The sequence below is a fragment of the Dipodomys ordii genome, unplaced genomic scaffold, assembly GCF_000151885.1.
Source record: "Dipodomys ordii isolate 6190 unplaced genomic scaffold, Dord_2.0 Scaffold39, whole genome shotgun sequence".
NCBI lineage: Eukaryota > Metazoa > Chordata > Mammalia > Rodentia > Heteromyidae > Dipodomys > Dipodomys ordii.
Genome location: NW_012267255.1, coordinates 8,331,978 through 8,359,853, shown reverse-complemented (window position 1 = coordinate 8,359,853; position 27,876 = coordinate 8,331,978). Strand labels below are relative to the sequence as shown.

The 27,876-nt window shown below is 40.6% G+C and overlaps 1 protein-coding gene across 1 annotated transcript in view; it reads left to right on the top strand.

The window, feature by feature from the left end:
* Nucleotides 1–27,876, top strand: part of LOC105987058 (neurogenic locus notch homolog protein 2) — a 145,608-nt gene that overhangs the window by 32,567 nt on the left and 85,165 nt on the right. Inside the window, exon 2 of the mRNA XM_013018215.1 lies at nt 8,091–8,172. Coding sequence (XP_012873669.1) covers nt 8,091–8,172 — 82 coding nt within the window. The remainder of the gene's footprint in view (nt 1–8,090; nt 8,173–27,876) is intronic.

Here is a 27,876-nt window from a genome sequence, read left to right as displayed (position 1 = left end):
GGTGGAGCATTATATACATTTATTATTATTATTATTTTTTTTTGTAGCAAGGATGCTTTAAAAAAAGCCTTTAAGGGCTGAGAAGGTGGCTCAGTGGTAGAGCGCTTGCCTTGCATGCCTGAGGCCCTGGGTTCGATTCCTCAGCACCACATAAGCAAAAAGAAAAAAAGCTGGAAGTGGCGCTGTGGTTCAGGTGGTAGAGCGCTAGCCTTGAGCTGAAGAGCTGAGGGATAGTGCCCAGGCCCAGATTTCAGGCTCCACGACCGGACACCCCCCCCCCCAAAAAAAAAAGCCTTTAAAATTCAAGGCTTTAAAAAAAATTAAGATTAAGTTGTACTTAAAAATAATAGTTGGAAAGGAAGAAAGAATTTACTTAAGAGCACAGGAAGTTGGTGACATACAAAATTTGTCTTGATAAAAGAATACAGATAATAAAACTGAATAGACACATGTTAAGACCAGTTAAGAAAATGGAATAGCTAGGGGCATAGCTCAAGTGGTAGAGTGCTTATCTATCATGCTGAGGCCCTGGTTTCATCCCTGAACATCAAATCAAACCAACACAAAAGCAAGAGACAATGGAATAATATCTTTGGCCTGGTTCAAGTAATAAACATCATATAAGATTTAGTCAGTCGTTTTTTTTTTTTTGTGCAGAGAATAATTGAAGTTCTACACATATTTGGTAGATCTTTCTCTGTTGATTTTTTTTTCTTTTTTCTTTTTTTTGGTCATGGCTTTTTCGCTCAAGGTTAGCGCTCTCTACCACTTGAGCCACAGCTCCATTTGTAAGCTTTTGCTGGTTAATTTAAGAGTTTCTTGGATTTGTCTGCTAGGATTGGCTTTGAACTGAGATTCTCAGCTCTCACTTAGCCTCCTGAGTAGCTAGGATTTACAGGAGTCAGCCACCAGTTCCTGGCTTAACATTTAGCTTATTGAACAGATAGAATTTAACACATAAGTTGAAGTTTAAATATTTTCTTTAGTCTTCACAAAGATGAAAACTAAAGAGGGGGGGAACCCTTAGTGCATATTTTCTATATGGCATAGTAGATTGATGAATTTTACTTTTAGTCTTTCTGATAATAAGTGTTTGGGATTCTGTTTTGTTAAGCAAAGGTATCTTTTGAGTTTTTGGAAAGTGGTGCTTTTTGGCTGGGAGTTCTCTAGCCTAAGCCTTAACCTCTGAATCTGGTATCAGCACATCCCTGGTAGAAAACACATTTTCTATGAGATGAAATCTGTGAAGAGTACAGAAATGCTTGATCACTATTAGGAAAATAAAATTGATGGCTCCCTTATTGCAGCTTTTTTTTTCTCCCTTTTAGTGAAGATTGCTTTTTAAGAGGAAGACAGATGTTTCTCGACTTTGTTTTTATTTAAGTATATCACTTGGGATTTGAAGCTTCCGCACTTCTGTTTGTTTGGGTGGCTTTTTTTTCTGTCTTCTTTTTCATGGCTTGATTTCAAAAAACAGAATAAAAAAATTTATAGCGAAAGCTTTGTTTGAAATTGCAGGGTGCTAGAGAATTCTTGCAAATCTCTGGTGTCTCCCTGTCTGCCCTCAATTCTCCTATTTTTGGTAATAATGTAAGCAGTCATTTTAGAAAATTTCACTGTATTCATTTTACTGTACCTCCTACAGCAATTGTGTGCCAGAAGCAACAGCAGCAGCCACTGCCAAGTCCCAGTCTTCATCTCCCTCAGACTCTGCTACTTGAAATTTGCATAAGTGTCAGAGAAAAAAAAGAGCCCTACATAACTCTTCCTCATATATTTTAGGAGCCCTAGCCACTCAAGGCTTTAAAATGTCTTGAATGAGCAGTAGATATACGCACTTGAGACAAGGGTGCAATTTGAAGAGCCTACAAAGCAACAAGTAATGCCAATTTCAAACGATTACATGTCAATGCAACAAGCGAAACACATTGAAGCCTGCTCAGATTACACTGTCTGGGGTAGCAGACTTAATTACTCATGTTAGAGATTCCTAAAACAAAGAGAGGCTTTTAAATCAGTGATGTGAAGCTGGCATGCTACTGAAAAGGCCTGGAAAACATAGGAAAAGCCTAGAGGAAATTTCAAGGAGTCCAAGTGTGGATACCTCCAGCCTATCCCTAAATGAGTAAATTCCTGTCAGCCTGGAACTGGGAAAAATCAACCACAGCTTGTTTTGTTGTTTGCAGTGTTTGTAAGGAGCAGAGGCTGATAAGCTTGAATAAACACAGGAGCCTTGTCTGTTCTAAGCTACAGTAGTACTAAACAACAAGGGCTACTGGTATGTTTCTTTGAGCTTCTTGGATAGTTCCTGAGAGTAATGTTAATAGGGTAAATTAAAGGTTTCTAATAAAAACAATTTTTATTTTGTTCTTTTTTGTTTTTTTTGGTCGGTCGTGGGGCTTGAACTCTGGGCTTGGGTGCTGTTCCTCAGCTCTTCAAGCTCAAGGCGCCACTTCCAGTTTTCTAGTGTTTATTGGAAATAAGAGTCTCACACACTTCCCTGCCCGGGCTGGCTTTGAACCGTGGTCCTCAGATCTCAGCCTCCTGAGTAGCTAGGATTACAGGCGTAATCCACCTGGTACCCGGCTCATATTTTTTATGTAGTCCTTTGGGTTGGTCACATTCTGTCTTTGCCTACCTTCACATTCCCTTTGTAAACTGTAAGGATTATATGGGCAGAAATGATCATATTCATGTGTGATTTTCATGCAGTGTCTGTGTAGAGCTGTGCTCATCCAAGAAATATTATTTTGCTGTATACCTTTAGTAAATCACATCTCCTTATTCTGTAGCTCTTGAAAAGGAGAGCAGTCAGCTCTCTTTTTGTTGTTGTTGTTTTTTGATTTTGTACTGATACTAGGGTTTGAACTCAGAGACCTACACTTTCTTGCTTGGCTTTTTCACATAAGGCTGATATTCTACTACTTGAGCCATACCTCTACTTTCAGATTTTTTTTGGTTAATTGAAGCCAAGAGTCTCAGGGACTTTTCTGTTACAGCTGGCTTTGAATCACAATTCTCAGATCTCAACCTTTTGAGTAGCTAGGATCTTTTTGGTTTTATATATAGTAGGAAAGTAGGCCTTTCAGGGTCTGCTAGTGATGGTGATTGGGAAGAATATATTCCATTTGTTGATACCACATTCCAATTTAAAGTTAATTTAAATTTAAAATTTAAATTTCCTTTACGGTGCAGTAATTTACCCTCCCCCTCAGAGAAGAAGTTGTGACCCTTATCAGGGCCTTCCATGACCCTTACCTGCTGCTAGTTTCATTCTTTAAGGCCAGACATTACCCTTGTTTCCCTGGCTGCTGCTCTTTCTCTGTCTCTATGATCCTCTTCACTTTGGTCTTAGCTCATATAGTTTCTCCGCAGGCAAGCCTTTCCCATGCCCTCTGAAGCATCTCCACATGCTAGCCTTCTGAACTGCTTGCATCTCATTGCTGTTTGTTCCTAAACATTTCACTGTTTGAAGTGACTTTCTTTACTCATTCGCTTGTTATCCATTTTGTTCCCTGAGAAAAGTGAAGTTCATGAAGATAGGAACTCTATACTATGAACCATGGTGGCATCCAAGACCTCAGGGCCTGCTCCTGCCCATAGCAGGTGCTTTGTGTGTGTGTGTTCTGAATATTAGAAAGCCAGTCTCCAAACATACTGCACTGAAAACGTGTGAAAATTGGAAATAAGCTTCTAGATTTTGTGTCCTGTTGCCAAGTGATGAAGTGATGAGATTGGAATCCACTACTTCTCTTTGTTTCTGCTGTTTTTTTAGGGGGATGGACAGACATGCACAAACAGATACACAGACACAGTATGTAAGATTGATTTTGCTCAGCCAATATTTATTGAGTGTTCACTCTGTGTGTGGTATAAGAAGGAAATTTGGGAAAATGTCATTCTCTAACTAGTTTCTCAGAGTTTATTAAAGCCTTGGTTTAAGCACTAATCCTTTGTGACTTGATTTAGCATTTCACTGATTTTACAATTGTGAAAATGCCTTCAATTTTATTATTCAGTGTTTTACTCTGTTAAGAAAAGACATTGAGCTGGATGCAGGTGGCTCACACCTGTAATCCTAGCTACTCAGGAGGCTGAGATCTGAGATTCATGGTTCAAAGCCAACCCAGGCAGGAAAGTGCGTGAAACTCTTATCTCCAATAAACCACTAGAAAACTGGAAGTGGCACTGTGGCTCAAGTAGTAGAGCGCTCACCTTGAGCTGAAGAGCTGAGGGACAGGGCCCAAGCCCAGAGTTCAAGCCCCACAACCAACCAAAAAAAAAAAGAAAAAAGACAGTTGAATTTTGAAATGAGATTTTTTTTCCCTGAATATTACCATTATCTTGGGTTATCAAAGGCTGTGTGTATGTGTGTGTGTGTGTGTATATGTGTATGTCTGTATGCTGGGATTGAATTCAGGGCTCTTGGCTTTTTTCACTCAGAGCTGGTGCTCTACCACTTGAGCCATAGTTCTATTTCTGGCCTTTTGGCTAGTTAAGAGTCTCATGAACTTTCCTGCCCGGGGTGTCTTTGAACTGTGATCCTTAGATCTCAGCTGCCTGAGTATCTAGGAGTACAGGTGTACAGGTGTAGTCACTTGTACCCAGCTGGGTTATTAAAAGTTTTAGCTTTTCTTTGTGTAGCACATAAAGTATTCACTTAGCAATAGCCCTGAAGTGAAATTATGAGTCTCAAATTTTATTTTATTTTATTTTTCTTTTATTCAGGCAGGTTCATTCAAGACCTCTACTAGTGCATTGAATAGTTTAAGGAATTTTAAGTGAGCACTCATGTCAGGTATTAGTGTATTTGTTCTCAGTGTGGCTGCTCAGGCCTGTATGGTCAGCGTGGCCTGGGAACTTGTTAGGGATACAGATTCTCAGGCCCCTTCTAGCCCTACTCAAGCAGAAACTCCAGGGGTTGGATCTAGCACTGTTTTAACAAACCCTCCAGGTGATTCTGATGTGTACTAAGCTTTGAGAACTATGGCTTAGTAAATGTTAAAGGTTCAAGGTAGCATGAGCTCACAAATCAGCCAAATAGCATTAATTATTAGCCTGGTAAGCCCACCTCCTTTTGGGCTGCTGAATTGGATTGGTTCATTAAGGCTAAACTGTGAAGTCATTTGCTGGTTTGATTGCCACATATTGACTTTGGGTTGTTTGTATTTCTCTGAACCTGTCACTGTAATGATTTGCCAGGACACTTAATAGGAACGGGCTGTGATTTTCTGAGTCATGGGTGGCTGGGTCCTTACACCCTCCCAGAAAGATTCCTCCAGGCAGACGCATGCCATTGGCCTGTCTTATTGAGGGAAGTGTGACTGTTGGAGCACAAGTAACTCCCAGGGGTTTAGTCTATCCTCAGATTGGTTTCCAGGTAGGGAATTGAGCCCCTTGTCAGATTGTGCCTTGCCTGTTGTCCAGCGAGGTAGTGGTAGAGGAAGCAGGACTCAGGTCTTCTGATCCCCTCAGGATCCCTACGCCTGCAGAACATTCCTTTCCTACTGAGAGATTTTCCCTTTTATTTAAAGAAAAAAAAAAGCAAATAGAGAAAAGCCAGGAAGTTCTCATTGAAACTAATAAAAATGTCTAAAGAGGATGAAAAAATCAGTTCAAGTGCTTTGGTATGGAGGAAATAACCTGACATTAACTGTTTTAATTATAGTTGTTGCATTGGGCTTATCAGTGTGGGAAGAGGGAGCATTTGAGCCTTACAGGGAAGTGGGATGTGGACAAGATGACCCTCTTCCTGAATCTGCCGGGGGTGGGGGGGGGCTGCTTTTTCAGAGATGGGTTGGGCTTAGTGACGAACCTGGGTCCAAGGCTCAGTGCTGCCACCAGCTAGAGATCAGATGCCCCATGAGCAGGTCCTTTACTTCCCTGGCCTTCACTTTCTGGTAAATAAATGGGTACAGCGACACCTACCCTGCCCTGAAGAAGAAAGGTGTCAGGTAGTTAGGACCGCAGCCTAGACTCAGGCTGGTGGGTCTGATTCTGGTTCATTGCTACAGTAGGTAGGTCACTAACCCTCAGAGTTCGCTCACGTGTGCAGTAAGTTTAATGACAGTAACTGCTGCTTAGGTTGTTGTGAAGGTGGAATTAGTATGTAAACTACCCAAGAGACAGCACTCAGGATTTAGGAGGTGCACTGTGTTAGCTGCTATTGCTATTACTAGTTTTTGGTGGTATTGCCTTTTGAACTCAGCCTCATGCATGTTAGCTAGTCTGCTACTGAGCCCTACCTCCAGCTCCTGTGATTCTGCAGTTTATGTATAGAATGATGTGGCTACATGGGAACTTCTCGGATTGATTTCCTTTCAAGTATTTATACATGAATTATTCTAAAACATCTTAAGAGGCCTCTAAGAAAGAGTTTATGAACTTCAGCTTTTAACTATTAAAGTAGTTTTCTTTTTGGCTTGGTTTTCCAGAGGTCATTAAGGTTTTCTTTTTCTTTTTTTTAGCTTATTTTGCATATTATTATTATCTTTAGTTGTAAAAGGAGTTGCCACTAAACAAAGCAGTTTATGAATATAATGCATCTTGATCATGTCACACCTTTCAAAATTGTCACTCAACTCCCCAACTTTCTCTTTCTCATTAGGGACTTTTCTTTTTGGGAGGGGGTCAGTTGTGGATCTTAAACCCAGGGCCTGGGCTCTATCCCTGAGCTCTTTTGCTCAAGGCTAGTGTTCTATCACTTTGAGCCACAGCTTCACTTTTGGTTTTTGAGGGGTTAATTGGAGAGAAGAGTAGGAACTTAGAAAACCAGAAGTGGCACTGTGGCTCAAGTGTTAGCATGCTGGCTTTGAGCTGAAGAGCTCAGAGTTCAAGCCCCATGCCCGACGGGGGGAGGGGGAGGTAGAGGGAAGAGTAGGAACTTTTCTGCCCTAGCTGGCTTCAAACCACCATCCTAAGATCTCAGCCTCCTGTGTAGCTAGGATAACAGGTGTGAACCACCGGCACCCCACTGTCATTAGGTTTGAACTCAGGGCCTGGGCTCTGTCCCTGAGCCTCTTTGTGCTCAAAGCTAGCACTCTACCACTTGAACCACAGTGCCACTTCTGGCTTTTTCTGTTTATGTAGTACTGAGGAATTGAACCCAGGACTTTGATTCCTAGAGTGCTAGGCAAGCACTCTACCACCAAGCCATATTCCTAGCCCTCATTAGGATTTTTGATACTCATTTTAATAATGAAAATTTCAACCCCAGAAGCAAAATAAGTAAGCCATTTTAAGCATTTAACAAATGTGTGGCATGCCTTGGTAGACTTTCTCCTCTCCTGGCTGAAATCAATGAAAATTTTCACTAGTGCAGCTTTTTTTTTTTCCTCCCCGTAGTAGTCTGATTTTGGGAGAAATTTTGTTGTCTCTCAAAGAACCAGGGGAATGAAGAATTGTAGAATTTTTCACGTTTTCTGTACATATTAAATAATCTCATTGTTATCTTTGATCCATTCCTCTACAGTTTCTATTCATGATCTACTCCTTGTCTTTTTGAGAGCCTTGACTCTCATTATATTTCCTTCACTTACCTGTGTATTCAAATTCTCCTTTTTTTTTTCTGGATCCTAATATACTGTACGTTAAGTTCTCAACTTTAGTTTTTTGAATGAATATTGTTGGTGTTTCTGATTTCTTGCTGAAGTGGCTTGTTTTAAAACTTTACCTAAAGCCAGGTCACTCCTTAATACGGTAACCCTGTATTTATTTGGGTCTTCCTAAAACATTCATTGAACTCTTACATTGTCGTCTGTAGTATCTAAATCCCAAGGTGGTTGTGCTATGGCACAGATTTGCTCATATTGTTATTGGGAGAGAGAAGGTTGCAGCCAGGGCTATTGAAATCCAGAGAACTAGGAACTTCCAAGACCATGAAAACAATTAATGTCAGAATTGACCCTGGGGATAGCCTCTGTGCTTCTATAACTCTAGAAGCCAAAAGATGAAAAGCTGATTGAAACTCTAAAGGGAAACCTACATCAGATTTAATGTGGGAATGAATGTGAATGTGGATCACATTTTGATTTCTGAGGGATATGCCTAGCCCCTTATATTTCTAATGTATGTTTCTTTTTTTACTTTAGCACTGCAGTGTCGAGATGACCAAGAGCCCTGTGTAAATAAAGGAATTTGTATTACCTACCACAATGGCACTGGATACTGCAAGTACGTTTTTCTCATCATATATTTTCTCTTTTCACAATGGGACACTGAACAAGATTTGATTCTCTCTTATTTTTAATACTGCTGGGAAGTGTTACTGGTTCTAAACCTCTTTGGTACAGTTTTTGTGGGTGGTAAGGAAGAATGTGGCTGTCAGAGAAATGGATAACAAGAACTGTTTACTATCTTACCATTAACGTTATGAATGACTTTTCAGCACTGGCCTTTTGAATATGCTGTTTTACATTGTCTTCCTTTAAGGCATATCCTTCAAATCTCCCTCCTGTTAGCTATGATTTTTAAATCAAACCAAATAGATATTAACTTTAATTTTTCCCAGTATAAGTGAATATTAGAGTCACAGGCCATTTTTTTCCTAGCGTAAAAAGCTCAATTCCAGAGGTGATTCTGTAAAGGAGGAAAATGTATGCATGCATAAAGGACAGGGTAAGGAAAGAATATCATCATATAGAGGAACATTCTGGATGAGGGCAGGACACAGGACTGAGAAAATTTTTGTGTGTGTGTGCATGCGTTCCAGTTCCAGAGCTTGAACTCAGGGCCTGAGCACTGTCCCTAAACTTTTAGTGCTTAAGGCTAGTGCTCCACCACTTGAGCCATTGTTCTACATCCAGCTTGTCAGTTATTTGGAGATAAGAGTCTCATGGATTTTCCATGGCTTCAAACCATAGTTCTTAATCTCAAGGATTACAGGTATGAGCCACCGGCACTCAGATCATAGGATAGTTTTTGACTCAAGAATATGTTTTTCTTTTTCTCTAATCATATATTCAGCCAGACTTTTTGTTTGAGGAAGGCTGTAGGATAATTTTATAAATAGTTTGGATTTTTTTTCTCCATGCACTAGCACTGGGATTTGAACTCAGGGCCTCATGCTCACTTGTTTGTTTCTACTCAAGGCTGGCACTCTACCTCTTGAGCTACTTCTATAAATCATGTTTTTTCTTTTACTTCAGTTGAAAAATTTTGGTGATGACATGTATCCTGTGTCTTTCAGTGAAATAAGATTTGGTAATATGAAATCTGTCTTATTTTTTCTAAATATAATTATAACTTTTTTTCTAATTATGTCTATCTAGTCTGACATCAGAACTTAAGTTCTTTTTTTTTTTTTTTGGTCTGTCATGGGGCTTGATCTCTGGGTTTGGGCGCTGTCCCTGTGCTCTTCAGCTTAAGGTGAGTGCTGTACCGCTTGAGCCACACCACCACTTCTGGTTTTCTAGTGGTTATTGGAGATAAGAGTATCATGCACTTTCCTGCCCGGGCTGGCTTTGAACAGTGATCCTCAGATCTCAGCCTCCTGAGTAGCTAGGATTATAGGTGTGAGCCACCAGCACCCAGCTTAGAACTTAAGTTCTTTAATGTCCTAAATGAGAATTTTTTTTCCAAGTCAGAAGTAATTTTTCTCAACAAAGTGAAAATATTTTAAGCTGTGATGACAGTAGGGCTTAACAATTGTTTGGATTGGAATAAAGATAACATTGGAGATGAAAGATTTTTATGTAACTGATTATGGGCTTCTGACTAGATTTTTCTAGCTGGAAAAAACACATGTGTTGCATTCTCCCCTAAGAACAAAAATACAACTGAAGATAATAAGGGAGGGAACTAAGTATTTTGGAGTGGGCCACTGCAATCTTATAATCCCTTTAAGGCTCTGGTGCCAACTTGCTTGCTTTATTCTCTTAGTCAGCTCTCTTGTGGTAGTTAGCCCATTACATTGTGATCATTGTTGGCTTTTTTTTTTTTGTAATTGTTTTTGAAGTAGATTCCAAGGTCATGGTCTTAGACATTTTTGCAATACTAATACCTACTGTAGTATGTGGTTCATAGTTATTGCTTGGTAATGTGTATTTTATTTTATTTGTACTGGTGTTGGTTGAATTCAGGGCCTCATGCTCTCTCAGTTGGCTTTTTCACTGAAGGCTAGGTACTCTACCACTTGAGCCATAGCTCTGCTTCTGGCTTTTGCTGGTTAATTGGAGATAATGTCTCTTGGGTTTGTCTGCCCAGGCTGGCTTTGAACCAAGATCCTCAGATCTCAGCCTCTTGAGTAGATCAGATTACAAGTTTGAACCACCAGTACCTGGCTTTAGTATACATCACACGTGCGTGTGCACACACATGTGTGTGTTTTAAATACGTTATTGGTTCTTTCCAATAAGAATTTATTTTCCTCATGTAGTGTCCAGGTTGGCAGTACCATACAGAGTAACAAGTTAATTTGGACAGAATTCAACTTGGTGACTTGTATAGTGAGAGTTTCACATAGGTTCTAAATGTTGGCCTGTATATTTATGGTCTGGCATGAGGAGAAGGTAGCTAAGGGATGATAATATCTGCATGCTGACTAGGAGAGGACACCAAGGGTCACTTAGGATGAGAAGTAGTTTTGTGAGTTTCTAGTCTCAAACTCTGTAAGCAAGGTCAGGAAGGCAAGGTTGCCTTCAAGTTCTGGAAGAATTGGAAGCCACTACTCACTTTGTGGCTGGTAAAATGGGAGCAGCCTGAATGCTGTCCTCAGCCACCTGTGAATTGTTGAAAGGATGGGCACTTAGGAGTCCAGTGCTGAGTGTCTCCCTCACACATGATGCAGCTGGCTGTGTGTGAGGGAAACGCTTCCTAAGAAAGGGAGAGTAGGAAAACAATTTGACAAAACCATCATTTTGGGTGACCAATCTAAACAACAGAACTTAGGAAAAGAGAGTGTTTACCTTCATGAAGGGAATTTTAGGGTCATGGATGGACACAGGAAAAGAAGTAAGAACACTTCCAGAGAGGCCAAACCTTTCATTCCCCAAAGCTGCACCAACTTTACAGAATTTTAAGCAAAGTTATAACCCAAAGCTCTGCACTGGTGGCTCACACCCGTAATCTTAGCTACTCAGGAAGCTGAGATCTGAGGATCAGGGTTCAAAGCCAGCCCAAGTAGGAATGTCCATGCTTATCTCCAGTTAATCAGCAAAATGTTGGAAGTGGAGATGTGAAAGGAGTGATAGAACATCAGCCTTGAGCAAAGAAACCAAGCAAGAGTTGAAGCCCCAGTACCAACACACACACACACACACACACACACACACGCGCTGTGTGTGTAAGCAAAATTACTTTGCACTTGGCTTCATTCATTCAACTAGGCACTACGTTTGCTGAGCCCCTACCCCCCCCCTTCCCCCCCCCCCCCCCCCCCCCCCCCCCCCGGGGGAAAGAAGGTATTCTAACTTGTTCAGCAAATATTTTTACATAATAGTAAATACATATTATAACAGCAGGTTTATAAAAATTACATCGGGCATGCAGGGCATGTGGTTATCTTTTTGTTCATGAGACTGCTTTGTGGATTAAGAAAAAAATGTTGAAGCCAAATCCTTTTTGGGGGATGGGTGGGATTGTTTTAAAGTAGGAGGCATTTGACTACCTGCTAAAATGGCATTATGCTACTGATTCAGCTAAAATATAATGATTGTTTATAGAAATTCTAGAAACTCTCAATAAGATCATTTTGACAGAGGAGGATAAGTACTTTTAAATGAGTTTTGTACACAGCTCAGATGTTAGATGTTATTTCTCACTGTTAGGATCCTAAGAGCCCTATCAGTCTGTGATCATGATGATCATGATTCCAGACAAGAAGGAACTGTGGGATATTGAATAAAACTCAGTTATTGCTGCTCAGGCATTGCTGTCAGGTCTTAATAAAGCCGCTCTCTACAGAAAAATAAGGCATTTTATTTTCTCCTTGTCCTTCTGAGAGGTGTAAATATGTAATTAACTTTGGATATAATTAATTACTTAAACATTGTTTGCTCCAGGCTTTCAAATATAAACCATTCCAAATCCTATTTTGATTAAAAGTCATGAGCTACTCAAGTTCACTGGGATATTAGAGGTAAGTGAGTTATGAGGCAGGTTGTGAGTTACACTGTTTATAAAATACATATTTTGAGGATGTGTTTTACCAGTTACTTAACATCCTTGTCAGTTGGTTCTCAGCATCTGTGTGTCAGTGGGTATGTTTCTATCAACTGCTCTTTCTCTTGACTATAGATTTAAGTTCCCTTTACTTCATATGTGCAGTAGCTTTGAACTATTGACTGGACATTGTGGCTGATGGATGTAAAGTTTTTCTTTCCTTAAGGTGTGCTGACTCCTCTTGTCCTAGTAGACAGTTTTATTCCTGGCAGACCGCCTTGATCCTGTGAAGGCTCGGGTTGAAGCTTCTGTTGTACACTTAGCCCACATAAAATTTAGTCCTGGGAGAGAATCCTTAATTCTGAAACGTGTGACCCTTGAGAGGATCAGTGGACTGTGTGAGGGTTTATCCAGCCCCAAGGAGTGTTATCCAGACTCTCTTAATTTGACAGAATGTGAATTCTAACCAGGAGTCCTTTTCAGCCTTCCAGCCCTCTCTTTCTCTGGGTCTCTGAATGGAAGAGTTGTGTACATGAACTATTCCTTCAGTGGTTCTAGCCTTTCTAGAATTTCTCTTCACAAATTCCAGCTGCTTTGATAGCTCCAGATACCCCTGGCTCTTCACCTAGGAACACCTTCTTGTTGATTTGTACTTTCTTCCTCTTGTGTTGAATGTATTGGAGAGCTCCTTCTACAGAGGAGGCAGTATAAATGCAGATTTCTCAATGATTTGCTTCCTTTTCTCTCCCATATTTCTTACCATTTCTTCTGGCTTTTGATTTTTCTGGTGCCTTTAATTATCTTGTCTAGAGTTTATAATTGTCAAGGAAGTTTGTTGAAGGATCTTTGCCATTATTGTTATTACTATTATTATTATTTTTGTGTAGGTATACTGGGGCTTGAACTCAGGCCTTGGATACTGTCCTGTGGTGTAGCTTTTTTTTTTTTTTTTTGGTCATGAACTCTGGGCCTGGGTGGTATCCCTCAGCTCTTCAGCTCAAGGCTAGCCCTCTGACACTTGAGCCACAGTGCCACTTCCGGCTTTTATTTTTTTCTGCTTATATGGTGCTGAGGAATCGAACCCAGGGCCTCATGAATGCAAGGCAAGCACTCTACCCCTGAGCCACCTTCCCAGCCCTCCTGTAGCTTTTTTGGCTGAATGCTGGTGCTCTACCAATTGAGCCATAGCTTCACTCCACTTCTAGCTTTTATTGGGCTAATTGGAGATTAGAGTCTCATAGACTTTCCTGCTTGGGCTGGCTTTGAACTGTTATCCTCAGATCCAGCCTCCTACTGGCTCTGGAATTGTTTTTAGGGGTGAGTATTTCGACTAGAATGAGATATTTCAGCATTTCTTACATATCACATAAGAGGTATATGGTACAGTACTTGAAACAACAAAAAGAAGCTCCTGGATGGGAGCTTGTCCTCAAGATTCTCTACTTTGTGTCTATCTAAATGTTCATAAAACACAAGTTTAGCTGAGCATCAATGGCTCATGCCTTCAATCCTAGCTACTCAGGAGGCTGAGATCTGAGGATCATGGTTCAAAACAGACCAGGCAGACAGATCTGAGAGACTCTTCTTTCCAATTAACCAGCAAAAAGTGGGAAGTGGAGCTGTGGCACAAGTGGTAGAGTGCCAGCTTTGAGCAAAAATGCCAAGCAAAAGCATAAGGCCATGAGTTCAATCCCCAGTACTGGCTCCCAAAATAAGTAACAGCAACAAAACCTTTGCAAGTTGTTTTTTTTTTTTTTTTGTCGGCCTTGGGGCTTGAACTCTGGGCCTGGGCACTGCCCCTCAGCTCTTCAGCTCAAGGTGAGCGCTCTACCACTTGAGCTACAGCGCCACTTCCGGTTTTCTGGTGGTTTATTGGAGATAGGAGTCTCACGGTCTTTCCTGCCCGGGCTGGCTTTGAACCGCAATCCTCAGATCTCAGCCTCCTGAGTAGCTAGGATTACAGGCGTGAGCCACCAGCGCCCGGCTCACCTTTGCAAGTTTTATCTCACATTGCATCCAGGTCTTGCCTGCTAGCTATAATAAGCATTTGACAATACCATTAAGAATTTCTTTTGCCAGGCCTCCCAAGCTTCCCAAACTCATCTAAGAAGACTGGAGCCATTGTCTTCACTGTCCTTTTGACAAATTTAGCCACTGTAGTAGAGAACAGAGACCCACACTGCCTCAGGACCCAGCATATGGTGGAGGGTGCATGGCCAGTGCTTGTGCTGGGGCGGTGCTCCCTGGGAAGGCATTTTCTGAAGTTATAGCTGACTCAACCTTTGCTCCTTTCATCACCTTCTTGTTAGTGAGGCACAATTCTGTGCATAGGCAGTGCCAGATCAAAGACAGACTCAGGGAAAGAGATCTACTGTTAGAATACTTTCTTCTCTTGCTGAAACTAGTTCTGCCAACCTTGCTCCTTCAAGTAGGGTGCCCTAGTTAACCACATATCATATATGGACAGTTTTTCTGCAGATAATAGCAGGAGCTGGGCTATTTTAGTCCTTTACTCATTCCTGTGATAATTTTTCTTTGTAATAGTAGTGGTAGGGGTGTGTGTGTGTGTGTGTGTGTGTGTGTGTGTATGTATGTATGTGTGTGTGTGTGTGTGTGTGTGTGTGTGTTGGTACTGGGGCTTGAACTGAGCACCTCAGGTGTGGTCCCTTAGCTTTTTCACTAAAAACTAGAGCTCTACCACGTGAAACACAGCCTTACTTTCAGCTTTTTGCTGGTTAATTGGAGATAAATGTCCATGGACTTCCCTGCCCAGGCTGGCTTTGAACCACAATCCTCAAATCTCAGGCTCTTGTGTAGGTAGGATTACAGGTATGATCCACCAGATCAGCTGCTGCCACTACTGCTACTTCTGTTGTTGCTACTTCTGCATTTTTCTTTTCTTTTTTTCTTTTTTTGGTCATGGGGCTTGAACTCAGGGCCTGGGCACTGTCCCTGAGCTTCTTTTGCTCAAGGCTAGCACTCTACCACTTGAGGCACAGTGCCACTTCTGGCTTTTTCTGCGTATGTGGTGCTGAGGAATAGAACACAGGGATTCGTCATGCATGCTAGACAGGCACTCTACCACAAAGCCACATTCCCAGCCCTACTTTTGCAATTTTTAACATAAAATGAAGAATGCTGTCTTTGACTCATGAAATATCCTTCAGAGAAAAATATTTAAAAAAAAATGATGCTGGGGCTGGGAAGGTGGCTCAGTGGTAGAGTGCTTGCCTTGCATGCATGAGGCCCTGGGACATAAGCAGAAAAAGCCGAAAGTGGCGCTGTGGCTCAAGTGGTAGAGTGCTAGCCTTGAGCTGAAGAGCTGAGAGACAGCACCCAGGCCCAGAGTTCAGGCCCCATGACTGGCCAAAAAAAAAAAAAGATTAAGGATGATTAATTAAGAAGCTATTACATCCTATGTCGCCCACATACAATGGGTAACTCAGGTTTGAAGTTGTTGTAATTAATTGACATTACATTACTTCATACTTCTTTGGGATGTGATAAGGACATCACTAATTCATTAACCTACACTTCTTAAAGAGATCTAGAATGCTAAAATGACAACTGTGAAACATAGCAGGGCTAGGGCCATGGATGGGGAGGGAGAGGGAAGAAAGTGTCACTTGCTCTGTTCAGATGTGAAATTGAGAGGCCTGCCAAAAACTACACACATTAATATTTTAATGCATAAAATTGTAATGTCATATTTTAAAAAATAAAAAATAATGCACAAATGGTGAAAAAAGTACCAAAATTCAAAATGAAGAGAAGACCAGTATTTTTCCCAGATTGTTTTCTCCCTAAGGCTTTATATAGTTGGGTCTGGCACTCTGTGAGTGGATCATGGCATCTGGCAGAGTCCTAGTTGGTGTTAGACTGAGTCCTACTTCCTACTAGCAATTATCTCTTTCATAGGCTAGTGACTATAATGCTAACCAACACTTATTGAGTACTTATGATATACTAGTCTCTGCATAATTTTAGTCATCTGTGAGATAATGTGAAATCCCTGTTTTATCAATGGAAGCTCAGAGAGGTTAAATAATTTGCTCAAGATCTCATAACTTGCTGGGCACTGGTGGTTCACATCTGTAATCCCAGCTACTCAGGAGGCTGAGATCTGAGGATCATGATTCAAAGCCTGCCCAGACAGGAAGGTCTGTGAGACTCTTTATCTCCAGTTAACCAGAAAAATAGCTGGAAGTGAAGTGGAGCTGTGGCTCAAGTATTCAAGCACCAGCCTTGAGTGAAAAACTAAGGGACTAGAGCGTAGGTCCTGAGTTCCAGGTCTAGTACTGGCACCCCCCAAAACAAAACAAAACCAAAAAAGAATTCCCATTTTGCTTTTAACTCATTTTTATTCTTCATGTATTTATATACATTTATATATTTCAGTGTGTGGTAGAGAAGTACAAGAAGGGCTCTTAGCTCTGCCTGGATTCTTTTGTCTGTTTGGGTACCTGCCAATATTAAAACAATTAATTTTGGCCTCCAGGCCTGGCATTAATAGATAGGACCTTAGCTAGACTTCTTTCAACATAGTTCCAGGTTAACCATAATCCTGTGTGAAATTTTTCCTATTTGTTCAATTGTGGCTTGTCAGCACCATTAATTTTATGCAAGAATTCTTTATCCCACCCTCCTTTTCCCTGAAAATGAGAACTATTTCTCTTTCAGGACCTAGAAACTTAATTAAATTCTTCACTTAAATTTTGTCTATGTCTGACCTTAATCAAGGCTAGTAAAGAATGGGAAATATCAGAATACAAGGATAATGTAATTACCTAAAAATTTCCACCCTTTATTTGCTAAACAAGCTTAAATGTGCAGACATGATGGAGGTTTTTTACTCAGCCTACTCCTGAATACTCCATACAGGAATGAAGTTTGGTGTGCTTTTCACCCTGCTGTTACACGTGTGTGTTATACTGTCACACATGTATGAGTGTGGGCACATGTGAGTATGTTGTTTCATGTATGTCTGATTTGAATCTTAGCATATATCCATTTCAATGAAAGCTAAATTAAATTTTTTCTTGGGTTTCCTGAAATTTTCTAGATCCTACTTATCTACTATCAGCACAGTCACCTAAACATAGTCCTCTGTATCCAAAAATGCATTGTTGATTCTCATACTGATATTCTTAGCTTTCCCTTTTTAGTGTAGTATCTGTCTCTTAAAATATTTCTCTCTTAAACAGCATACTTGATCTTTATGGAAGGGACTTTAGGAAAGAAAAAGCAAGGAATAAAGAAGACATGTGATAACTCAGTTGAACTGGAATATTAATATTTTCTAACAAGTATGGAAAGTAAGCTGAGACAAGAATCTGATTTAGAATCCCCACACCTCTCTGATTTTAGTTTTCTGTCCTTCACTAGTTGTCTCTTGTCTGATTCTCCCTTGTTCCTATGATCTGTGATCTGCACCAGTACATCAGGCAATAACAGGCAGTTTTATTTTATACGTGTGTGTGTGTGTGTGTGTGTGTGTGTTTCATTTCCCCAATAAGATGGCAGGACTTGAGAGGGCTGCCTTGTCTCTCATAGGAGAAACCTAGCATTCTTTAGCAGATGTAGCTCAAGTGCGTGTACCTAGAAACAAGTAAGTCACTCATAGCCTCTTGGGCTTTTCTGTACTTAGTGTTGTATATAGACAGAAAAAAAATCCCAAACTTCTATCTCTCTTAGTTGTTCTTTTCTTCTCTGCAGTCAAGTTTGTATAAGATTTTATTAAACCAGCATATGGATTAGTCTGGATTCATGGTGACAGCTAAGTGATTTGTAAAGCTGTTCCTTTGGGACATGTTAGCTCTGAATATTTGGAGATAGAATGCCTAGAGCAAGGGGTGAGGAGATAACCAGGGGAGAGGAAGGGAGGGCAGCTGAGAGTAATGATTCCTCTCCTCTGTCCCTTTTTGGTCTTGCTGTTGATTTTATGCTGCTGATTCTGTTGCTGCCAGACAGACTAGCCAGGTAGGCTGGTGGCCATATTTTGCAAGGAAAATCTGAGTTCAGGAATATCTAAGGCAATGGAAACAATGGATTTGGGATGGAGGGAGTGGTAGGAAAACCAACATGAAGAACAGGGTCAATTTTCAGAGACTGTCCAGTTCTTTTCGTTTCTCTGAGAATTCAGGTGTCTCTTCTGTTCATCTAATTGGCCAGTTTCTGTTCACTTTAAGGATCTAGATACAGCAAGTAAACATTTGCTAGCCAAGTGTTTGGTTACCCCAAATCAGCTCATGTCCTTCACTGCTTGTTTCCTCTAATTGTATAGTACATCTCAAAACCCTCAATTACCCAGAATAACCCACAGCTGCCTGTTCTGTATGGAAAACATTTGGCATTGGTTCTGGCTCTTTTGCTTAGACCTTAGTCATTTAACCTCCTGTCCCTTTAAGATTTTGAAACACTGGTTCTTGTGTAAGTCAGACACTTCTTCTTGAGGAATTATTTCACTGGGCAACTTGCCCCTTCTGAAATCTCAGACATCCCGAAAAATACCTCAAGAACCTCCTTAACTTTAATTTTTTTTGCCTTCATCCTAGTTGTATAGAATGTTTGTGGTATATGATTCTGAAGTCTCATGTTGCTGAAACTCATTGCCCTTGAATTTCTAGGTTACTCTTTTAAAAATGGCCAAAACTTGATTAGTAATGAAAGATGACTCATTTCCTTCCAGGCACAGACTGACACTGACTCTCAGAGTTCATGATGAGTTTCTACTGAAACAAACGCTCTCATTATGGGACATCACCCATTCTTCCTGAAATTTTATAAGAATTAATGATAGCATCATGAGCTGGGGGAATGAGTTAAGAGAGATATTTATGCTGTATTGAGAGAACTCATAAAAAAATGAGAGCAAGACTGGATGCCATTGGCTCACACCTATGATGCTAGTTACTCTGGAGTCTGAGATTTGAGAATCACTGTTTGAAGCCACCCTAGGTAGGAGTGTCCATGAGACTCCTAGCTCCAATAAACCACTAATGAGACCTGGATAAAGATCTTGCACAAAGTTATATATGTGATTGATTATTAATTTAAATTTAGTTCTTAGACCATTGCTTGAAACTCAAGTACAGTCCTTTTTTAGTCTTGTGTAATTTGTCAGCAGGTCTAATTCTATAAGTTCTGTAATGTCCTATTGCCATTCTGTATTGAAGAAGCAGGCTGCCATGTTGACCTGTTTTCAGCACAGGATTCTCTCTTCCCTTCCCTCCCTTCCCCTCCCCTCTCCTTCCTTCTCTTTCTTTTCTTTCTTTTGCCAGTCCTCGAACTTGAACTCTGAGCGTGGGTTCTGTTCCTGAGTTCCTTTGGCTCAAGGCTAGAGCTCTACCATTCGAACCACAGTTCTACTTCCAGCTTTTTCTGTGGTTAATTAGAGATAACAGTCTCATGAACTTTCCTGCCCAGACTGACTTTGATTGGTGATCCTCAGATCTTAGCCTCCCGAGTAGCTAGGATTACAGGTGTAAGTCATTGGTGCCCAGCTAGATTCCTCAGTCTATCTCTTTCTTTGTGCTGGTTCTGGGGCTTAAACCCAAGGCATGGATGCTGTCCCTTAGCTTTATCACTCAAGGCTGGCGCTCTACCACTTGAGCCACATTTCTACTTCTGGATTTTTGGGAGTTTATTAGAGGTAAGAGTCTCATGGACTTTTCTGCCTGGGCTGATTTTGAACTGGAATCCAGTTCAGATTCAGCCTCCTGAGTAGCTAGGATTATAGGTGTGAGCTGCTGGTGCTGGACTTGATTTTGATTTTTAATATCCAAATGAAATTCTTGAGGCAGATGTTGCTGAAGTCAGAACAATGGATTGTATCTGATTTCTTTTGCAACAGTTTTTGATTGATGTCATTTTGTAGCTGAGATGGTCCGTTCTGGATCAAGGTCAGGACCATTGCTGAGATCCTGCTAAATTAATCAAATAAGTGAACACTATGTGCTTTTCTTTGACAAGTAACCATTCTCATTGCCATAAAAGTAATAAATGTTGTCATTTGTAAAGTAAATGTCATGAAAGTGTGGGAAGGTTTTTTGGGTGACTGTGGTGAGAGTGATGATTTTAATAATTACGTTTACTCTCAAAAAGCTTCTAATCTAGATGAAACCAGGTCCAGTCTCAGCAATGGGAGCTGGTGCTGCCTCTAGGCATAGCTCTGGTAGGTGAAGCCTCTACATAAGCCATGCCAGCACCATCCATATGATGAGATTTGGAGGACTTGCTGTTGTATTTGGTGAAAGGATGCAAGAGGACAGAAAATAATTATAGTATTACATTAAAATTAATTTGTAAGGTGTCTAGATGTGTTATAGCTATGCTTTCTCCTTCTGCTTCCCTCTATAGCTTCACAGTTTGTCCTATAAAGCATAGGTTTTGATTTCATACAACACATCAAGGACAAATGAAGGAATTTCCATAGTTAGGAGTACAAATTGTTTTAGGCACACGTGGGTTTGGATATATGGTCAATGTTTGTAGGATATATTCTGTTCAGCTCAACAAATATTCATGAATATTTGAGTGTCAGGTCTAGGCTAAGACTTGCTTTCTATATGCCAGTTTTTCCTCACAAAAATCAATTTTCTCTTTGTCCATGATCCTCTCTCTTTTTTCCACATCAGTTGAAATACTTCTTGATGATAATCACCCTTCTATTGTTCTTCCTCCTCTCATCAAGTTGCCTTGTTCCATTTTCACACATATAGAAAGTGTTTTATTTATATTTAGTCTCCCTCCCCCCCAGTTGTCTGCCCATCTCTCACTAATGCCTACATGCAGATAAGAAATGTTTCAGCTTCCTAGTTAATAATCTCTTTTATTAAAGTGCATACTGTTTAAAAGGGTTTCATCAGGGTGTTGCACACATGCTTTAGTCAAGTGGATCTTGCACAAACACACACACGTGTATATATTAGTATGTGTGTAGTATGGTCCTGTATGTGCTTATGTATGTAGTTGTATTTTAAGTCTAACATTCACAATGAGTGAAAACAGGTGTCTTTTTGTCCTTCGGATCCTGGCTTGCTTCATTTAATATGATGATTTCCAGGTTCATATATTTCCCTGCAAGTACAATTGATTCTTCCTTATAGCTGAATAGTATTCCATTGTGTATATACATGGTCTTAATCTTTTATGGAAAATGTGATTTTTTTTTGTTTTGAACTAGTTTTAGACACCATTTAAAAAAATTTGACTTTTGAAGGCCATTTAAATTAGATTTTTGTAGTGTTACAGGGAATTCTGAAATTGTGTTTTCTAGTTACTAATTGAAACATTTTGTATTCCTATCAGAGTGATTATTTTTTTCTTTTGGAAAAATCCACAAAGAAATGCTTAGTTTTTGAATCATTTTAAAATATGAATATATGCCATTTTAAAGTATATTTGTATATATTTTGTTGATATTGGAATGGGTACAATTACTTTTGAGCTAGGAATCTTTTCACCAAATGGAAATCCTCTGGAGACGTTCTGCATGCAAACATTTTTTTTCTGGACTTCAGAACTTCAAAGATATGGCTACTAGTCCACTCATGTAGAATGCTGGACCAGAAATCAAACTTCTATAATTTTCTGTATAGGTAACTTCTGTGAGCTTCTCTGCCCAATCTCTTAAAAAAAAAAAAAAGTCTAGCAGTTTACACTATTAAAGACACTTGAATGTCACATGTTCCATTACTTAGGCTGTAAGTCCCTGGTGTTTTGTGTTGTCATTGTTTATGAAAGTGCAAGAGAGAAGACTGATTGTGTGTGAGATGTATGCACACATGCCTCTGGGCGAGTGTGTGCACACATCAGCTAGCTTCACACTTTTAAGGGAAATGTGATTAAAAAATAATCTGCTCCATATGGGGTTGGCCCACTTTGAATACTTTAGGGGTGAACAAGGGTTAAGAAGTTCTCTATACCTCAGGAATCTTAATTAGTTTAAAAAAATCCTTTGGGTAAATAGCTCAGCATAGCAGTTCCCAAACTCCAAATGTAATTAAAGTATTTTTAAGGTGTAAAGATTCCATGGACCCTTTGACCTCTGTTAGGAATATGAGTACTGGATAGTTGAATGACTTCCATGTGCAATTGCTGTTTTGGGCACTTGTTGAATAATTCTAGTCTAATGGGGAAGCCATACAATCACAGTAAAGACAGGAGCGACATAGCTCATATTTATGGAAACATGTATCTGGGCTGTTTCTTAGAAGAAACCTATTTTCTTCTTCTCCTTTTCTTTTCTTTCCCCTCTTCTCTCCTTCTCTTCCTCTCTCCTTCCTTCTTTCCTTTCCTCCATTCCTTTCTTTCTTCAGCAGATCCTTACCATGTTGCCCAAATCGTCCTAGAACTGGCAATCCCTCTGCCTTAGCTTCTTAAATGCTTTGATTACCCAGTAGAAATTAACATTTAAGCAGAGGTTTGAAGGAATTTTAGCTCTTTCACTCAGGGCTGGCGCTCTGCCACTTGAGTCACAACTTCACTTCCAGCTTTTTGATGGTTAATTGGAGATAAGAATCTCATAGACTTCCTGCCTGAGCTGTCTTCAAACCTTGATCCTCAGATCTCTGAGTAACTAGGATTACAGGCATGAGCTCAGTTTACCTTTATATTTTAATAATCATTTATGTCTTAATAATGTATTTAACATACACTTAAGAATGAAACAAGCATTATTTAGAGAATGATTTATTGCAGGTCCCTTGCAGTAATTCTGTAGCCCATAGCTTGGGAACAGCTATCTGAACTTGTTCATTTTTGTTCTACTGTTTGTTACTATGAAGGATACCTTTTATAAAATTGTGTGACTAGATGTGCCTCACCTGTAGATGTTTTATTTTTTTAATTTTTAATTTTTATTTTATTTTATTTGTGAACATACTGTACAGAGGGATTACAATTACATGGGCAGGATAATGCGTACATTTCTTACCAAGCATTGCAGCCTCCTCCTTTGTTTACCCTTCACATCCCTTCCCAGCCTCCCCCCTCCGCCCCCCAGTCCCAATCCTTCTCCCCCCTCACCTGTAGATGTTTTATGACTATCCAAAGCAGTTACCTATGGTAAGGTATTTATTGTGTGCAAGAAGACAGAAGAAAAACCACCTTCACTTATAGCAGCAACACAAATCTTTCAGCTCTGTTTGTGTGCTCTTTGACAGTCAGCTCAGTTTGACACTGATAAATGAGTTCAGACTGTAAACTGGAAGATAAGAGAGTTTGCAGAGTTCTTGTGTAAATAAAGCATGGTTTCCCGTTGTAGTGATTCCTTTTTTTTTTTGTGCCTGTCCTGAGGCTTGAACTCAGGGCCTAGGGTCTGTCCCTTAGCTTTTTCACCCAAGGCTTTTTGGTGATTAATTATTGTTAAGAGTTTCATGGACTTTCCTGCCTGGGCTAGCTTCTAATCAAGATCCTTAGCTCTCAGCTTCCTGAGTAAGCTAGGATCACAGACGTGAGTCACCAGTGTCCAGCCAGTAGTTTGTGATTTCTGTGCGCAGTGAAGAGGAGTAGAGCTGTGAGGATATAGCTGTCATGGCTGTACCACTTCAGCTTTCCTTTGGTTTGGATTTATTAAAATTGGTGAGTGCTTACTACTTTATTCAGATAGGGTATGGAAAAACCTAAACATGTACAATCCAAGTGAGGTGAGGCCCCAGAAGGCAGTTCCCAGCTTCACAACCCGCCCCCTCCCCATGCAGTTCTTTTTCCTGTGGGAAACTTTTAATTTGCAAGCATTCAGCTTAATGTGGGAATCAAGATTAACATTTTCTGAACTACTTCTACAAGAAAGGCAGAAATGTGTGTCCAGGAAGCAAATTTACATGGAAAATGGGCAACTCTGCAGTATTTGCTAGTCTGTGTATGTCAGTTTTGATTTTAAAAAAGTGTGTGTGTAAGAGAGGGAGACAGAGACAGGGAGACAGGAATAGAGGGACAGAGACAGACATAGGAGGGTATGGGGAAGGTTGATTGTGTACTTGTCCTTTATATTAAACTAGCAAGGTCCTAGAAGGTAGTTTTGCCATGAACAGCCCATTCTGGGCCTCCTCTACACAACAGTACTCTTTCTCTCTCATTGCTGAGTAAGCTATAATGTGTCTTTTCTGGAGGAAGGGGTGGGGGGGAGGGGACTAGGAAAGGCAAGAAGTCAATATGACTGAGTTTTTTTTCTTCTTCTCCTCTTTACCAGGAAGCATTTGTTTTTAAAAACCAAGTCAGTAATTAGCATAACCTAGTTAGTTACCTTTGCACCAAGTTATAGAATTAACAGGTTGACTGATGAGCTGTGGGACTGAAGATCCTGGGCAGAGAGGGACGATGATGCCACCAAAGGACTTAGATTGGTTGTGTGGCTCTGGGACACCCTGAAGAAGTGTGTCGCCTGAGCTTTGGGAATTCAAAGTTACATAGGAACTTTCACTAGTAACAGCTAGCTTTGGCTGTTAGCAATTATTGTTATTATTATTTTTTATCTACTTTTAACAGGATGGGGTTGGGGGGGGAGAAGGAGAGGGCAGGAAACGAAGCTGGCATTATGGTCACAGGAAAGAACAGACTGATTTGGATTCATTCAAACTGAAGACCTTTGTTACTGACTGATGCTTAATTTGGTTTCTGGATTTTGTTAGTTTTTCCCCCTGCCCTTACCTCATTTACCTTAACGACAGTTCCCCCCCCCTCGAGAGCTTAGCCAGGGCAGGCTGCCACTGCGGATTGGGGGGCCCCTGAGAGGCCCAGAGCAAGAAGAAAGTGGGTTGAAAGCAGAGATCTGTTAAAAGAATTTTCTGCTGGAAACTAGCCCAGAAGGAGTAAAGAGGAGCCTTAATGAGGAGCAGCTGCAGGCCGGCACAACCCACATGAGACATTTTTTCCTCTCCATTCCACATTCTGTATAGTTTTTTTTTCTAATTTAAAAAATCATGATTTTGAAATAGCTGTTTTGTAAAGCATGCCTCTCTTTTTTTCTTCTCATATGTGGTGGGGTTTTTTGCTTTTTTTTTTTAGTAGTAAGTCCTCCCCATCTCCCCCATCCCCCCCATGAAAAGAGAAAAAGGGAAGGAGAGAGGGAGGGAGGAGGAGAGAGGAGAGAGAGAGAGAGGCAGCAAAAGCCTGGACATAACCTGCTGCAGAACATTTGGAGGAGAAAGACTAGCTTTTATTTGGAAAAGAGGCTTTGACTTCAGTCATCATGGCTGAACACAAGCGGCCGCACTGCTTGATGCTTTGCTGGAGATGAGTGGAAACTTGAATGAACAAAGTTTTCTGTCCCGTATCAATAGGGCGACTGCTTCTCCATCACAATCCTGGCCAGATAAATTGGATGTGCTTCCTTGAAATCTGTCAAGTGGCTACATGTAAACCGGTGGGCTGCTGGTGGTGTGTAGGAGCTGGGGTCTGGTGTTCATCAGATTTAGTGAAGGGGACTGTAATAGGTATCTTGTCAAATGGAATGTTTTCTAGTTGTATTAGTTTTGTCCTCTTTCCTTCTTAGTCCTTCCCCTTAACCCTATTCTAGCATGTAAGTGTATAAATAGTAACAAAAGTAGGCCCCTTCATGTCAAAAACGTCAGACTTTTAATCAATAGGTTAGGAATATATCTGTATAAAACTAACAAGTATTGAGATTCATTTATAGATTTTTTTTTTTTGGTACCAGTACTGATGCTTGAACTCAGGGCCTTGCACTCTTGCTTGGCTTTTTCACTCAAGAGTGGTGCTCTACCACTTTGGCCTTTTGCAGGTTAATTGGAGATAACAGTCACATGAATTTTTTCTGCCCAGGCTGGTTTCAAACCTCAGTTCTCAGATCTCAGCTTCCTGAGTAGCTGGGAATACAGATGTGAGTCTGCCTTCAAATTTCTTTTGTGAGAGTGGCTCCCTGTATAGTTCAGGCTGGTCTCAAAGACCCTCTCCCCGCCATTTTAGGCAGGTTTTGATGAGCCAGGTTCAGTGAGGAGAGACAGGTTAGCCCAGGATTGAAGTAATAGAATCATACCTAGGTTTAGAGTCTGCCTGAAATATCTGAAAGCTGTCTTTGTCAGGTTCATGTTTCTTTTTTTTCTTTTTGGTCTGTCGTGGGGCTTGAACTCTGTGCCTGGGTGCTGTCCCTGTGCTCTTCAGCTCAAGGCGAGCGCACTACCACTTGAACCACAGCACCATTTCCAGTTTTCTGGTAGTTAATTGGAGATAAGAGTCTTATAGACTTTCCTGCCTGGGCTGGCTTTGAACCATGATCCTCAGATCTCATCCTCCTGAGTAGCTAGGATTTCAGATGTGAGCCACTAGTGACCTGCTTCATGTTTCTTTCATATAGAGATCAGAATATAATATACCATTGTATGAGGTAATAACAATCAGAGCTATAAAATGCTTGTCAAGTATAATAAACACTTAGAAGTGCTTAGAATATTATGGATTAGCATTAGTGTTGTTATCTTAGGCAAAGAAGAAACACTAAAGTGAGGAGGCCTGGTGATAATTTTATTCTGAGGAATAGCCCACAGCCCTGAAAAAGAAAACAAAGGTTCTACACAAGTGTTTGTGGATTCTAAAAGAGCTACATGTGAGAGAAGCAGAAGGCCTGTTCCTTGTTCTAGAGGATAGGGATTAGCCAGTGAAGGCAGATTATAGAGAGGCAGAGTTTGTTCTTTTTCAAGTTAACATATAGCTTACATTTAAAAATAAAAGGTATAATTAATGTAAGTCAGTGGTTTTAGTGTGTACACAATCACAGGACCACCACTGTTATCTCATTTGAAAGCATTTAACTGTCTGCTCCTTAGCTGTTACTTTCCATTGTCCTCCCCCATCCCCTGGCAACACTAATCTCTTCTCTCTGTGGATTTGCCTTTTTGGGATATTTCACATGGATGGAATCACCTATCAGGTCTTTGTTTTGGTTTTCTTTCACTTACCATGATGTTTTCAAGGTATATCCATACTGTAACATGTATCAAAGCATCCTTCTTTTTTATGATCAGAGAGTATTCTACTGTGTTGATATATCACATTTTATTTATCCATTCATCAGCAAAAGGACATTTGGGTTATTTCTATTTTGGGGCTGTTACGACCACTCTAGTTGTAAGTATGTATATGTTATCTTGAGCATATGCCAAAGAGAGGAGATAGCCTTTTAAGATTTAAAAAAGAAGCCAAATGTGGCTAGCTCATGCCTGCAATCCTAGCTACTCAGAAAGCTGAGATCTGAGGATGTAAAGTCTGAGATTCTTATCTCCAGTGAACCACCAAGAAACTGCAAGTGGAGCTAGAGCACTAGCCTTTAGCACAGAAGCTCAGGGACAGCACTCACATCTAGAGTTCAAGTCCCAAGACTGGCATGTGCATGCAGGAGGGCATATGTGTTCCCCCACCCACTCACCCACCCACGGTTTCTGACAATGGAAAGACTGTTAAAACAATGAGTTAGTAATTTTGCTTTATATAAGAAATAAATGGGAGTTGGGTACCTGTAATCCTAGCTACTCAGGAGGCTGAGATCTGTTCAAAGCCAGCCTGGGTGGAGGGTGGGAGGGGTCTGGGAAGGTGGCTCAGTGGTAGAGTGCTTGCCTTGCATACATGAAGCCCTGGGTTTGATTCCTCAGCACCACATAAGCAGAAAAAGCCAGAAGTGTCACTCTGGCTCGAGTGGTAGAGTGCTAGCCTTGAGCTGAAGAGCTGAGGGACAGCTCCTGAACTCCCCATGACCGGCAGAACGCACACACACACACACACACACACACACACACACACACACACCACAGCACTCCGAGA